At 40.9% G+C, this 16069-nt stretch overlaps 1 protein-coding gene across 1 annotated transcript in view; it reads left to right on the top strand.

Annotated features, from left to right (window-relative positions):
- Window positions 1-15345, top strand: part of LOC106500418 (orofacial cleft 1 candidate gene 1 protein homolog) — a 35511-nt gene extending 20166 nt beyond the window's left edge. Inside the window, exons 4-7 of the mRNA XM_067292163.1 lie at window positions 677-763; window positions 5346-5429; window positions 13287-13456; window positions 15322-15345. Coding sequence (XP_067148264.1) covers window positions 677-763; window positions 5346-5429; window positions 13287-13456; window positions 15322-15345 — 365 coding nt within the window. The remainder of the gene's footprint in view (window positions 1-676; window positions 764-5345; window positions 5430-13286; window positions 13457-15321) is intronic.
- Window positions 15346-16069: the final 724 nt, after the last annotated feature.

The raw sequence follows: 16069 nt of genomic DNA, 5'->3' as shown, positions 1-16069 counted from the left end.
CATTATTCTTTGATAAGTCTAACAAATGACTTTTTTTTTTTTTGGTAAACTTGATTAGTTTCTGAAGAGCAGATAAACCTAGCTATTGAAATGGAAAGTGCTAAAATGAGTGTTTTTCTCCCATCAAAATCTTGGATTAGTTACCTAGCCCAACTGAATATAATTGCTGTTCAGATTAATGAGGCAGTATTCTAGTATCTCCTCTGTAATTAAACACTTCTCTGGTTGAATACAGTATTAAAGATGCACCAGACGTTGAAACCTCAGTGGTGAAATTAAAACTGTTGAAATTGAAAGGGTCAGCTGTGAAACACAAATCTCCCTGCAGCATGGGTAAATTCACTTGTAAAATGTGGTTCAGGAATAATTTGGCTTAAGTTTGGGACAGTGGATGTTTTTAATGTTTCTTATCATTCCATCATCTAAATTTGAGAATTTTTCTCATTAGTTTCTGAGCAAAAGTAACATAAAGTGCACTTGTTTCCAGAATTACCTTTTCTGACCTTTCACAAGATGATAATTGCAGTACTAGTAGGCTTAGAGGACTTGTTAAAAAAATTAAGCTTATAAAGTAGCAAAAAATGCCCCTTTGCTTGCTGGTGTCGATTTCAAAATTAACATTTTGGTTCATGTGCTTCTAATAATCACTGACCCTTACTTCATGTGCTTTCCACAGGAAATGAATACAGCAGAAATTACTTTGACCCGTTGATGGATGAGGAAATAAACCCAAGGCAGTGTGGGATGGAGGTCAGTGAAGAAGGTGAGGCAGAATTAAGTATGTAATTTTGGTATCAGAATATTCTTTTTCATTCATGAAAATGAGGTGACAAAGATCACATATGCAGTTGCATTTAAATATTGAGGTTTACAATTTAAATTATAAGCCTTACCCACTATGAACATGATAGGCAGTATACGTAGTCTTTGATCAAGGACAGAGAGTTAATGGACAAGTAAAAGTGAGACTGTGCTGTATTCACTTAGCTATTATAGCAATAGAATGAAGCATGCTCCAAGAAAATTGTCTACACCATGTTCTCTTTAATTAACGTAGTCAGTCCAGAACTGAGTACCAAGCTGTATTTTTTTTGCAACCCTGCTCCTAAAGTCCTCATTCAAGAGGAAGTTTATTTTTGAGCTTAACTGTGTTTGCCTAACAGAAGAGAAACCCTGGAGTGCATAAATGTTCCCAGTGCATCAGGTTGCTTTTTTGGTTTTATTTTTGCCCCTTTGCCCAAAATGTTTAACTTTGTTGTCTGCGGGTGATACCCATGCTCTGGATAGCAAGGAGTGGGAGGGTGTGGCTCTGCAGTATTGGGAGAACAGAAGTTATGTGTAGGTATGAGAGAGATTAACTGGGAGGTATTGTCTTTCCCTGTGAGCAGAAGAAATTCTCCTTTGCTGTCCTGGCTTTTAGATAAAACGGGTGCGAACGGGCTTGCCTGAATTTGCATGGACTTAAGTAAGAACATCATCATAGTAATGAAGTGCTTAGCTATGCACTGAGTGCTTTGGCCCAGCTCCTGCTGTTAAGTGCTAACAACCTGATAGCACGCAAGACTGAGTTCTCTTGTGTTACCTTTGTAGCCCTTCGATTTTTTTTAAAACCTTGTGCTTATTTGTACTGCAGTACTTATCTAGACACACAGTTGTAGTCAAATCTGAAGTTTAGGTAGATGGGAAAATTTGTCTACTGTAATGGGTCTCAAAACAGGCCACTTCTAAAGTTTATGAGAAGATTTTACTTTGTGTGACTATCATAAAGATTTGAATTTTTGAGGAAAAAGCACATGCAACTGAGAGAAAAGCAGGCTCTACCACACACCAATAATTTGACTCTCTGTGTATTGGAGAAAAAAAGACAAGATGATTTTAGGTTTACTAGGCAAATTGCTTCTAACCCCCATAATTTCCCTGTCCCTTGTATAGGACAGCAATGTGATTCCTTGGGAGCAGAATTCAACTTTTGGCTCAAAGTTTTTAAGTGAAAGGCTTTCTTTCTGTTGGTGTTGCTTTGATCTGCCTCATATACAGAGAATGAAAAGTGAATTAGGTTTCTACATCTGTGTGTGCACTTAAAAATATGCAGATACATTGGTGACATGAGAGATATGTGGAAGTAAAGTTTTTGTCAAGAGAAAATGTTCACTCATATCAGGCCAGAATGTGTCCAAGAGAGCCGTGGCTATATGGCTGTCCTTTGGCATTTCTCCTTTTTCTCTCCTCGCAGAACTGTCACTCAGAGGCCGATGTACGCCTGGTTTATTAAAGGCCTGTTAGCAATGGTGGCAACCTCAGGCTGGTTGTGTTGGCATCTGCAGAGCAGTTACAACGCTGTATTTACCACCACCTGTGCCAAGAGCAGTGCTAGGCTGTGGGTCAGATGGGAGTGTTTCTTTTAGATTAGTGACTTATGCCTGCACATGACATGATTGTAAATATTACAGCAGTTACTTATTTTACGATCCTCTTCTTCCTTTCTTGGATTACTTCCTTGCCTTTCTTTTACTATTTGTTCTGAATCTCTAGCATTTTCTGAAGCAGGGAACTCTGTTCTTTCCACTTATTTTATGTACATTTTTGTCATTTTCAGTTATTCACCTCTGTCCTAGAGCCTTTTGGCTTGTCTGCTGAAGGCAAGACTAAAGAAAGACATGGCGATTTTAGGTGAATTTTGCTTTGCTTTCTCTTGTACCATGCACTATGGAATCAAATAGGCAGAAAAACATTGTGATTCTTCAGCAACGTAACAGAGCTCCACTAAAATTTATCTAAAGCCCTAAAATATTTAAGTATTTAAGGGGGAGTGATGTCTTTTGCCTGGGATGCTTTTTACAGATGTACAGAATTCTCCATGGTCTCTTCCTAAATTCCTTAGCATAAGCAACTCAAAATGGAAGCAGTGAAGTATAGTATGCGAGTATGATGTCAGCTGTATTTTTGCTCTCGAGTCTCTGTGATTCCTTCTCTTGCTTAATTTGATACCACACATCTCAACAACCAGTTATCACACATACTTACAAACAGAATCACACACACAATCACAGAATGGTTGAGGTTGGAAGGGACCTCAGGAGATCATCTAGTCCAACCCCCCTGCTCAAGCAGGGTCACCTAGAGCACATTGCACAGGATCGCATCCAGGCATGTTTTGAATATCTCCAGAGAAGGAGACTCCACAACCTCTCTGGGCAACCTGTTCCAGTGCTCTGTCACCCTCACAGTGAAAAAGTTTTTCCTCATGTTCACATGGAAGTGTCTGTGTTTCAGTTTGTGCCCATTGCCTCGCGTCCTGTCTCTGGGCACCACTGAAAAGAGTCTGGCCCCATCCTCTCGACACCCTCCCTTCAGATACTTGTACACATTGATAAGATCTCCTCTCAGCCTTCTCTTCTCCAGGCTGAACAGGCCCAGCTCTCTCAGCCTTTCCTCATAAGAGAGATGCTCCAGTCCCCTAATCATCTTTGTAGCCCTTCACTGGACTTGCTCCAGTAGTGCCACATCCCTCTTGTACTGGGGAGCCCAGAACTGGACGCAGTACTCCAGATGGGGCCTCACCAGGGCTGAGTAGAGGGGGAGAATCACCTCCCTCGACCTGCTGGCAACACTCTTCCTGATGCAGCCCAAGATACAATTGGCCTTCTTGGCTACAGTGGTGGCCTTCCTGGCACGTTGGTCTTCTTGGCACATTGCTGCCCTGTGCTTAACTTGGTGTCCACTAGCACTCCCAGGTCCTTCTCCGCAGAGCTGCTTTCCAGCAGGTCAACCCCCAACCTGCACTGGTGCATGGGGTTATTCCTCCCCAGGTGCAGGACCCTGCACTTGCCTTTGTTGAACTTCATGAGGTTCCTCTCCGCCCACCTCTCCAGCCTGTCCAGGTCTTTCTGAATGGCAGCACAGCCCTCTGGTGTATCAGACACAGGATCAATGACTGATTTTCCTTTCCTTGGAGAAGTGTTAATAAGTGGAACTATGTTCATATGTAACAGACATAATTAAAAGGAAAGTCAGAACTAATGTTCGTCCTCTGATTGGACACCATACACACTTACCTCCTCTTTCCATCTAGCGGTCAGTCACTAATAAGAGACAAAAGCCGAACAAGATAATTCAGTGCATGCTTTTAAAGTTACACTCCTCTTAGGACTTAACCAAGTAACCAAAGAGAATAGTTGATGAAAAGCAAGTCTTCAGTCACTAACTGCATTATACAATTTTAAATATTATTTAAAAGTGTTAATTATATGAGATTCTTTAATGTGTTATTCTGTGAAAATGAAGATATTAGCAATTATCCTTTCTGTATTTGATAAATTATATTTGTTCTGGAAATTTATCTGAGTTGATAATACCCTGAGAACAAACAACACCCCACAATACCCCAATATGGATTTTTTTTTTTTTTTCCCGTAAGGCAATGTTTCAATGCTACATGCTAAAGGAAATGTAAAAGATACTGATCTGTGCTTTGAAAAGAGTAGAGTTTTGCAGAGGCCACCATTTTTGAATGCCTGATTTAACTGAAAATTTGTCACTGTAATTTTATAGTAAGGAAGATTTATCATTTGAAAAATCTTTCAAACACTTAAAAAGGAGCATCAAGGGTCATTGGTAACTATACTTCAATTGACCTACCCTGTATACACTTCATCTTTTTAACTTGCTTGTCTTCACAGACAAATTTAGAGAAGCCAGGGTCTGGGAGATCTGGCGAGAGGACAAGTCTCTATTGCTGATCTCCTTCTTGAATATAGACTCTTGAGGTGATTTTAGGTCTCATGGAAAAAGATATGTGTGTGAGTCTTGCTCTCTTTTAAAAATCTGCAGATGTTATTGGCAATTTGAATGACTGACCAGCCACAGAACAAAAAAGCACTTTCTTTCTGTCATGGGTTTCTGCAATGTTACTTATGCTATATAACCTGTTATTTTCATAGACAACTAGCTAAAATTTCTAATAAAGATCCAAAATCAAATTAGAGAAAAAAATTAAATAGTTTGATTCTTATTAAGGAGTCAAATAGAATTCAACTGCCAATTTGAATATAACTAATAATTTAAACCAGATTATTGGCAGAATTACAAAACTGGTTTTAGTCCAAATCAGGATATAATATTGCACATTCTTCAAAAGTGTTCATTCATACATTTTTGATTTTAAACTATTTTTCATAACTGAGAAGAAAATTACACTCAGTTCTGCAATGATCAATTCTCTTAAACTAATTTTAAGGGTCAAAGGGTTTCTTAATTTATGTATTTGTCTGCCTTTATTTATAGTGTAAAATAATATTTCCTGAAAAATTACTGGGGGGGAAATGGATTTTCCACTGTTTTTTAAGATCCTGTGGAATTTGCTGAGCAAATCCTGTATGGTGAACTGATGAAGTTTCTGGATGAAGAAAGCAAGATGGCAAACTCCCAAGGTAAATAATAAAATACTGCAGAATAAAGAAAAAAAAACCTCTATTGAGTCTGGATGCAGAAGGTGGAGGCTTGTCCATACCCTTGAACTCAAAAGCAAAAGGGACATTGATTTTAATGTGAGCCTGCAAGGTCTTTCCCCAAATGTTTTCATTTTGATTCATGTTTATGTGGTTTTAAGTGGAACTTAAGTGGCATGCTTTCTTTGGGCTGCTTCACTGCTTGTTAAATTCCACCCAAATGAACAAAGAATGGAAAAGTCCTTGCTTACGTGCTCAAAGCTAGAAATTTAAATCCTTATTTAAGCTCATAAATGGGTGGGCCATTTGTCATATGCATCGGTCACCTGATATGCTGCTTGAGGTTATCTGTATGAAGATTTATACTGTAACAGGCAAGCAAGAAAATATTTTCTGTGGCTTTGTTAGAAATACCAAACTGATGTTCCATCTATGGTGAAAACAGCAAAGTGCAGGAGAAGAGGTTACTTCACCTCAAGCTCACAGCCTTACTTTGGCTTTACTTTTTTTTACAGTCTTTATTTAACATCCACTTGGTACACAAGAGAGTTAGTATGCAGGGATGTGACGAGGAAGGCTAAGGCCCGTTTGGAATTAAATCTGGCGAGAGATGTCAAGGACAACAAGAAGGGCTTCTTCAAATACATCAGCAGCAAGAGGAAGACTAGGGAAAATGTGGGCCCTTTGCTGAATGGGGTGGGTGCCCTGGTGACGAAGGATGCAGAGAAGGCAGAGTTACTGAATGCCTTCTTTGCTTCAGTCTTTACTGGTCAGGCCAGCCCTCAGGAGCCCCAGACCCTGGAGGCAAGAGAGAAAGTCTGGAGGAAGGAAGACTTTCCCTTGGTGGAGGAGGAGTGGGTTAGAGACCATTTAAGCAAACTTGACACCCACAAATCCATGGGCCCTGATGGGATGCACCCACGAGTGCTGAGGGAGCTGGTGGACATTATTGCTAAGCCACTCTCCATCATCTTTGAAAGGTCATGGAGAACAGGAGAGGTGCCTGAGGACTGGAAGAAAGCCAATGTCACCCCAGTCTTCAAAAAGGGCAAGAAGGAGGACCCAGGGAACTACAGGCCAGTCAGCCTCACCTGCATCCCTGGAAAGGTGATGGAGCAGCTCATCCTGGAGGCCATCTCCGAGCATGTGGAGGAAAAGAAGGTGATCAGGAGTAGTCAGCATGGCTTCACCAAGGGGAAATCATACTTAACCAATCTGATAGCTTTCTGTGATGGAATGACTGGCTGGGTAGATGAGGGGAGAGCAGTGGATGTTGTCTCCCCTGACTTCAGCAAGGCTTTTGACACTGTCTCCCATAACATCCTCATAGGCAAGCTCAGGAAGTGTGGGCTAGATGAGTGGACAGTGAGGTGGATTGAGAACTGGCTGAATGGCAGAGCTCAGAGGGTTGTGATCAGCGACGCAGAGTCTAGTTGGAGGCCTGTAGCTAGTGGTGTCCCCCAGGGGTCAGTACTGGGTCCAGTCTTGTTCAACTTCTTCATCAATGACCTGGATGAAGGGACAGAGTGCACCCTCAGCAAGTTTGCTGATGATACAAAACTGGGAGGAGTGGCGGATACACCAGAGGGCTGTGCTGCCATTCAGAGAGACCTGGACAGGCTGGAGAGGTGGGCGGAGAGGAACCTCATGAAATTCAACAAAGGCAAGTGCAGGGTCCTGCACCTGGGGAGGAATAACCCCATGCACCAGTACAGGTTGGGGGTTGACCTGCTGGAAAGCAGCTCTGCGGAGAAGGACCTGGGAGTGCTGGTGGACACCAAGTTAAGCATGAGGCAGCAATGTGCCCTTGTGGCCAAGAAGGCCAATGGTATCCTGGGGTGCATCAGGAAGAGTGTTGCCAGCAGGTCGAGGGAGGTGATTCTCCCCCTCTACTCAGCCCTGGTGAGGCCCCATCTGGAGTACTGTGTCCAGTTCTGGGCTTCCAGTACAAAAGAGACGTGGAGCTACTGGAGCGAGTCCAGCAAAGCGCTGCTAAGATGTTGAAGGGAGTAGAACATCTCTCTTATGAGGAAAGGCTGAGAGAGCTGGGCCTGTTCAGCCTGGAGAAGAGAAGGCTGAGAGGGGATCTTATCAACGTGTACAAGTATCTGAAGGGAGGGTGTCGAGAGGATGGGACCAGACTCTTTTCAGTGGTGCCCAGCGACAGGACGCGAGGCAACGGGCACAAACTGAAACACAGACACTTCCATGTGAACATGAGGAAAAACTTCTTCACTGTGAGGGTGACAGAGCACTGGAACAGGTTGTCCAGAGAGGTTGTGGAGTCTCCTTCTCTGGAGATATTCAAAACACGCCTGGATGCAATCCTGTGCAATGTGCTCTAGGTGACCCTGCTTGAGCAGGGGGGTAGGACTAGATGATCTCCAGAGGTCCCTTCCAACCTCAACCATTCTGTGATTCTGTGATTCTGTTACTGTCACAGCCTGTACGTGATGTGCATGCCCGCCACTTTTCTCTACTTCATTTCAGATGAAGTGACATATGAATAAGCCACAAACTCAGGGCTGGCCTTGTGTTTTTGAGTATTTCTCCTGCACACATGCACATACTTTTCAGCAAAAGTATTTTCTGTTCTTTTGTATCTATACGGGGTTTGTTGTTGCGTAGTAGTTACATCCCAGGACTACTCTGTCAGAGAGATGGACCAGGCAGTTGCCTGCTACTCTGGTGCCCCAGGAGCTGCAACATGTTTTGTGATTGTTGAATTTGTGAGCAACATTCACTAGAAGAGGCAAACGTTTCGTTTGCCAAATGTTGCAAAATCCCTTCAACTGGCAGGAGTCATATCAGCAATACCTTTGAAACCCATTTTGTCTTACTTTAAATGCAAGGAAAAGAAAGTACAACCACCGCAGCTAAATTCATGCAGATAATTTAAGCAAAAAACTTCAATAAATTGTTGGCAAGCCATCTCTTGTTGCGTGTTAATGTGGAGCTCCACATTACTGAAAAAGATTAAAGCGATCCTGCAGGTTGATTGTTGCTTTTACCCTATAACAACAGAGACTAAAGTAAAAACATGCTTGGCTATGGTGAAGTCAACATTGTTTCTATTGAAAATATTGGCATGTGGTCTCTGTGGTATTTATGTTTTCTCCCTCTACCAACATTTGTAGCATTTCATGGTCTTCAATAGCTTTAGCCTGAAAATACTGTTGCACGATTAAGGAAATTGTCGTGTTGTTGTTTTGCAGGGGGGCCCAGGGTGGGATCCTGTACACTTTACATTAGTTTTCTGGAAGTTAGCTGCTAGGGCCCCCTCTGAATCACAGGGAAGAGAAGGAGAAGCACCTCTGTACAGGGGTTCAGCCCACCTCCCCTAGGCACCTCTTACATTGGTAAGACAAACTGGAAGCAGTTGTTCTTTCCTTTGACTGTAGAAGGATCTCAGGCAACTGACTTGGACTTGACCCATTGCTTTTTGACAAGCAATGTTTGTAGAGGAGCGGGAAGTAAAAGGTAAGTCTCCCTCATCCAGTTGTGGTTGATCTCTACCTCAGCTGCGTACCCTAATGCTCTGTATGTTTACAAACAACATTAATGAATATTACTAAGATGAGCAAATACTTTAAAGACGATTAAATCCTGTCAGCAAATAGCTGATTTGGAGAAAAATGAGGTTTCAGTGATCTCCTCAAATATTTATAAATGAAACTGGTCAGATACTTTTGAACTGAATTTTTTTTTTTTAAACTACTTTTATCAAACCACCACAAAGAGGTAAAATTTGTCTTCTGACTGAAAGCGTTTGAACTTTTGCAGCGTGGTTTGAGGACCACGACCGTACATTCCATCTGCTGAGCCTGTTGAGCGAGTGGGTACTGTGCACAAACTCAGCTGAAAAGCCCAGAACATGCTGCTGGCTCACTGACTTAATTTGAATCCAGAATTCAAGGGCAAGAAATTGTGTCAACATGAGTATCTTGTATTGCAGGTGAACATCACAGCCCCTGCGTATAATCAAGAGGGCAGTGAGTGCGGGAACTGCAGCAGCCTACTATTGTCTTGTGCTTTGAGTGGTGCCTTGGTGCTTTTTTTTCTTAAAAGTGCCGTAATGAGTATCGGAATTACAGCTGAGGATGAATGTTGCATCCCGTCCTAGGTGAATTTGTTACTGGGGTTATCTTTGGCTTGGGCGAATAAAAAGATGAACAGATTGTTAAACTGGAGTTGATCAGAGCAAGATTTTCTTAAGGAAGTGAGGCTTGTCCAGTCTCCACCTCTGTGTGTGTATGTTTGTCTGTATTTATTTCTGGCAGCCTGTGAATTCTCCCTCTAAAATTTTTAACCTATTGAACACATCCAAACCACCTTTTTTTAACAGCAAGCAAAAAATCTGACAGGTATAACTTCCCTACCAATTTTATGGAATGGGGCAGCTGAACAGACCAGACAAGTATTATTAATGTCTGCACTGAGGGAAAAGCTGATATGGGAGCTTGACCCTTATTAGACATCAAAAAATCCATAGAAAACTGGGATTCATTTGGTTCCAGTCCTTACAGAACTGCTTCTGTTTTATTTGACCATTAAACTGAAAAATCATGTAGTCATACAGTCCTAATTAATAGATCATCCCCAAAGGAAAAGAAAGAACGTAGCTCAGAATTTATATCATTACATGTTTTAAAGCATATTGTCACTGCTGGTCACTCTTGTGGTACACCTTAGATCGTATTATAAACAACCTAAAAGGTAACACTGGTTGTCTGTTTTTTAGAGAAAGATGTAGACTGTACCTCTTCTACCCAGGGACAAAACCTATCAGACAATTTTAGATCTTGATCTGCACATGTCTAAAATGATGTCATGCTGCAGAAAAACATTTTCTATTATATTACAACAACCAAAGAATTAAAGCAAAATGTTTTGCAGTGTTTTAGTTGTTTGCAACCCATGCGTGAACCTTTAGCGACATATACTGTTAGCTACAATGTGTACACAGAGCCTTCTAAAACTAAGCAGGAAAATGGCATTTTCTACATGGATTTAGAGCTGCTTTACATGTTCAGAGCTGTGCTGAGGTCTAGTCTGGCGGTCGACCTAGCCTTTAAATTCTCATCATCCTCATATACAAATCATTGCTATTTGACGAACATGTGTGGGAGTAAAAGAGGTCCATTTTAAATGTTTTTTTACTATGCTGCTGCTTGCCATGCTTGGGCTGTACTGTGCTGGTGCGTAGCGAGCCCAGGCAGTGGTGCCAGGCCTGCTTGTCCACGTGCTGGTGCTCCAGGCACCCAGGGACTCGGTGAACCCTTCGGCAGTGGGAACAGCTGGGCCAAAACTCTGACTGGGAAGAATGCTTCGTTCTGGCAGGGCTTCTTTACTCACCGAATCATGGCTGTGACTCGGTACAATTGCCCAAGCACGTCATGAGTTAAGGGAGGTCGTTGTCTCTGATGTCTCAATAGCCCACTTGCGAACAAGCTGAATTTCCATCCTGACCCGTGTACTGCCTGCTGCACTTACAACAATTAGCTAAATGAATACTGGATAACATTTTTTTAATTACAGCACAACATCTGCAAATATAACCTGTGCTAAGGAGAACAAATGATTTAGAGTACATGGAAAGTACAATGTACACTATTAAGTACAGTCAAGGCAATGAAAAGTTTGACACATGCTAACATATTGCAGAAGTCAGTTTTTAATTGATTGATCAGTCTATCCATGAATTTCCTTGTAAATTTTCAGCCAATTCCTTTAGTGTTTACAAAGCAGTAGCATTTCTACCATTATGGCTATTTTTGGACGGCAAGGAGGGTGAGGCTTTACTTTGGTCAAGCTTAACTGTGAGATCACCACTTAGGCCTCTAACCCATGGGTCAGTTCAGCCAAAGAGCAACCTACTGGTGACTGAGAGTCTAAGGTTGTTTGTAAAGCCAGCATGGAGGGAATTGACTAGCTGAAAAACCCAGTTCTCCTTCTGTGTCCAGCTTCATCAAATGACCAGTTTTTCCAACTCTGCTTTCAATGAATGTATGTATGTTTTCATCAAATACTTTCTGAATCTGAATCATAGTTTATCTGGGTATTTTCAAGTTACTTCCCTTGAAAAGGCTTTTGAAAATGTTCTCTCTCTTCTCTTGCTCTTTTTCCACAGAACACATTCTAATGCGTCCAGTGTCTTCCACCAAAACTGACTTCATTAAGTATAATTCCTCACAAAAATAATAAACACAAAAAGAAAAAGGATATTTTGATCAACGACTGCATGGTTGCCTTTGCAGTCTGATGGGCTTTTCTTCCTCTTTTGATTATATAATGCTTATCTATCTATAACCAGAGGATTTGAGGTAGTAATGTACTGTCCTCCCAGGATGTAAACTTGCATTGCCCCTGTGAAAGCAGTAAAGCAACTGATTTGTACCAGTTAAGCATATGGCCCGTTGTGTACAACACAGTACAGAAGAGAACAAGCAGTGCTTCATCCTCTGCTGTTGGCAATGTTTTCTTTTTCAGCACTTCCTGGATTTTCTCTCTTCTAGCCAAACCCTTAATGTTACAGTAAATTTAAATGTAAATATCATTTTGTTTCTGCAGTTAATAGTTGTAGGTCAAATTACTTTTCATTAGGCTTGTAAGATGCTACATGAAGAGGTTCTGCGTACCCTAAGGTAATGGTTTGGGTTGTTTATATCTACTGTACGCTTCCCCCAACATGATTTTGAATTTGTATCCTGTTGTAACTAAATAAAAAACTACTTCCTGTGTGTTGGTGGCACAGAGGTGATTTAAGTACTCAGGAGGCTCAACAATTAAAGTCATTAAACAATGAGTAGTGAGCAAAATTGAAGATTTTAATAGCCTTAGTTTTATCTTTCCTTTTCTGGTCTTCATTAGAGAATGAAAGACTTCAAAGGGGAGTGAGAAAAAAAAATGTTTTAACCACTTCGTGTTTTAGGATGGAAAAAGAGAAAGGCAAATAACTAGATAAGGCATTTTCTTGCAGAGAAAAAGGCATAGAGACCTATAAAGACATGCACTTATACATAGAAAAATAAGGCAAGCAAAATGAGGTGAGATGTGGACAACCTGCTATCTGTCATTTCTTAGTGATCCTAACATGGAGAAATGAGCAAAAGAGTTGGCTTTATTGTATTTTTGACTCAAACTAGTATTAGTACTGTAGCAGATGTCAGTGAGAAGATATATTTTGAAGTAGCATGTTAAATTAGACTGAAAAAAGAAAACAGGTCATCTTTAAGGCAGACTTTATGAATGAGATTTAATTTTATTTATATACAGCACGTATCCTTTAGTTCTGCATATGTCATCACAGTGAAATCAGTGGAATGAGGTGGGTGAGAGCAGAACTGGACGCAATTAATTAGGCAGGAGTTGAGCACATGCACCTGGGGGTGGAATTCAATCCTCCAGGATGAGTGGGAGGGAGATGAAGTGATTGGTGTGGCTCTGCCTAAAAAACCCTTTGAATTCCTGTTATTCCTAATCTTCCATAAAACTATAAGGCAAAGTAATTCTGATTGAAATTCCTTTAACATCAGTAGATTTATGTGGGAGTAAAGTGACCATGAGTATACACAGCACCCCTTGTGAACTTGTTATACCACAAACTGTTCATCTTAACTCTTTTTCCTGTACACAGATGTTGCTCTTGAGGATGGTTTTCCTGGCAATGATGCTTGGAATTTGCTGCTTGTTTTACTGTTATTACTTATTTGTATTTGTTTTATGGCATCAGCAGTTGTTTTAAAATTTTGGTGTGCCAAACATAGTAATTGAGAAGTACTAATCAATGAATAAAATCCCATTTGCTAAAAGATAATCTGTGACTTTCATTTCAAGCAGCCTATGTCATCAGTGAAGATTTTTCAGACTCCGTGATGCCTGTCAGCTTCAGTAAGACACGTGACCTTCACAGAGAGGTTGAAGATGAGGTGATTCCTTCATATATCAAACAGTTTGAGAGAGATGTTCAGGATGACATAATTCTGCTTGGCAGCTTTTCACTGGAACAGGTCAGAGTTAAGAACTGTAAGACAATTTTATCATTTGCTTCAGAACATGATGCTGCCTTGTTAACCTTGTACACCCCAATTCTATTTCACTGCCCAGTGATACATCTATTGAAAGGAGAAAAGATAACCCATGTCATTGGCTTGCTTTATGCCACTGGAATTTTGTGAAGCTAACAGAACCTTTATCTTTGTCTCTGTTCAATGTGAATAAAAACAAATTGCCTTCACTGCTTATTTCCTAAGTAGTGGGGTGTCTCTGACTGCTCCACAGTTAGTATTGCAATTGAGTTTCAATCAAGAGCCTAAGCTTGGGACATCTCTCTGCCAAATTTAACAGCGGTGTATTCATCTGTCAATGAGAAAGTTAAGTTTGGAGCTGAGGAAGGATTATTTAACAATATTTATTGCACAGAGGATATAATTATTCCCAAATTATAAATCTGATGCTTCCTCCAGATTGCCAAAGCTTCCTGTGGCTTCCTTTTTGTCATTTCACAGTCTAAAAAGACAAGACCGAGTTCATGTTGACAGAGGTACAACTTTCCAGGGCTGAAATGATAGTTGTGGACACCTAACTACCATTTGTCCCTTTGAAAAATCTCATACCAAGACTAGGGGACAGGAAGAGAGATTAATTGATGAATCTATCATTTCTAATTGGCAACACGAGAACAGCATGCTGGCTCTGATGGGCTTAAAATAGGTTGCCCAGTGACTGATGGTGATCTAAACTTTTCTTTTATTTTCAAAGTAAGTTTTTAGATCTTTTTCATTGCTGGACTAATTCTCAAAATTGCGTTGCTCACACTGGTGGGGGAAAGAAATTCCTTTCTTGCTGATTCCCTGTAAATCCCAATGTAGCCGTATTGTCTTCCTACTGATTTTCTGTAGCTGTATGCATGTTGGCAGTGGTCTGGGGAATGTTGGTCAGAGAACATGAAGTGGGAGGGAAACATGAGGGAAAAGGGTGAGCCTGGTGTTAGTACTAAGGAAGTCAGGGACTGAGGGAGTAGGAATTGGCAGGTGAGGAGTCTGGGAACAGCTGAACAGAGGGTACTGTACCTTTCCAGGGGATTTTATAATGCACTGAGAATTTATATGCTCACTAAACTTGAACAGGGCTATTTGAATCCCCCACAAAACTTCATGAGGGTCTGTGGCACCTGAAGGAGCACAAGAGATTTGCCAGTCTTTTGTTTACCCTCTTTCTAAATAGGGCCCCTGGGAGGCTGACCATCCCATTTAGACTCTTTTTTGTAGTATTCAGCAAAGTTTATTTCCTAGACTTGAACAAGCCACCCAGCCATCCTAAACCAACATTCTGCTTTTTAACTGACAAGGGCATATGTGAATCCTCATGAAATATAATATTTTGATAGCATTTCTTCCTTATTTTCTTTGAAAAGAAAGAAAATCCTTATTTAATATGTGGTTGACTGATCTGGTCTATCATCAGCTTTCAGACAGGGACTCAGTACTTTATATTGCATAGAAAGGGTCCTGAATACCTGAGTTTTCCATCCCGTGCATCTTTCTAACTCCAGCTCTCCATGTCCCATTTAAGAACTACACCACACTGACGTGATATCAGCTGTCAATTCCACACTCTGCAATGTGGGCTGTAACAGGAGGATCACTATAAAATCTATATTGACTGCTATGTCAGTGATATATATGTCCACCATTTCCTTGGAAGCACACATAAATGGTGCATTCAGCCACTTTCAATGGAAAATGGAAGATGTCTTTGGAAATATGGGCTGCAGATATGAGCCCCTTATGCTGTTATTCAAATATAGCTAACAATAGCACGAGCACCCCCTGTTTTCTTTCATGGACCTTCTGTCTTTATTCTTTGCCCTCAGCACCCTGTAGCACTGCGGCGTTGAGGCCTTTCCACAATATTTAGATGTCCAGTTTTAGACTGCTGTCGCGTTCTTCAGAATCTGTCACTGCCATCTTTGGGATGCTTTCAGCATTTGTTGTTTGAATGTATGTTTATTGGTTTGAAAAAGTCTTTAATTCTCTGTTTGGTATTTACTTCTTATTCAGAAAAAATCTTTCCTTCCTTCAGCAGGTTTAGTAAGTAACAGATGTACTTTAGCCAGCATAATTTATGATTAGTTAATTTAATCTGCCGTAATGACATAAAGCGAGCCTGAAACAAGCTTCTATCAATTTTGCCGTTAGAGGTAACATAATATTTTCAAACGTCTACCAAACTGAGTAATTAACCCTCAGGCAGAGTGAAGGAGTCTAATAGACATCTCTTTCACATTCCTTTACATTGACAAAATGAAAACAAATATGGCAGCCCAAGGGTTAAAAATAGCAAGTGAGAGTTTACAGTCCATGAGACAAGTCCATGAGACGAGTTTCCAAAACACACTTGAATTGCTGCTGCTTCTTTTTAGGCTGCCAAAAATTCTCTCCAGTGAAGCATCTGAATTGCAGTGGAGCTTTGCTGGCAGCATTGGCACAAAGAGAACAGCTACGCATTAACTATCTGTCTCTTAGTCCATTGCTTTTCTTTGCTGCTTTGTAGCTTCACAGTGGATGGGTGGATTTTGTTTAAATAGCAGCTCAATGCACAAGATCACCATGATTAAAGGT

This window comes from Apteryx mantelli, chromosome 2, assembly GCF_036417845.1.
Source record: "Apteryx mantelli isolate bAptMan1 chromosome 2, bAptMan1.hap1, whole genome shotgun sequence".
Taxonomy (NCBI): Eukaryota; Metazoa; Chordata; class Aves; order Apterygiformes; family Apterygidae; genus Apteryx; species Apteryx mantelli.
The sequence above is the reverse complement of the archived record's forward strand: the minus strand, read 5'-3'. Positions and strand labels throughout refer to the sequence as shown.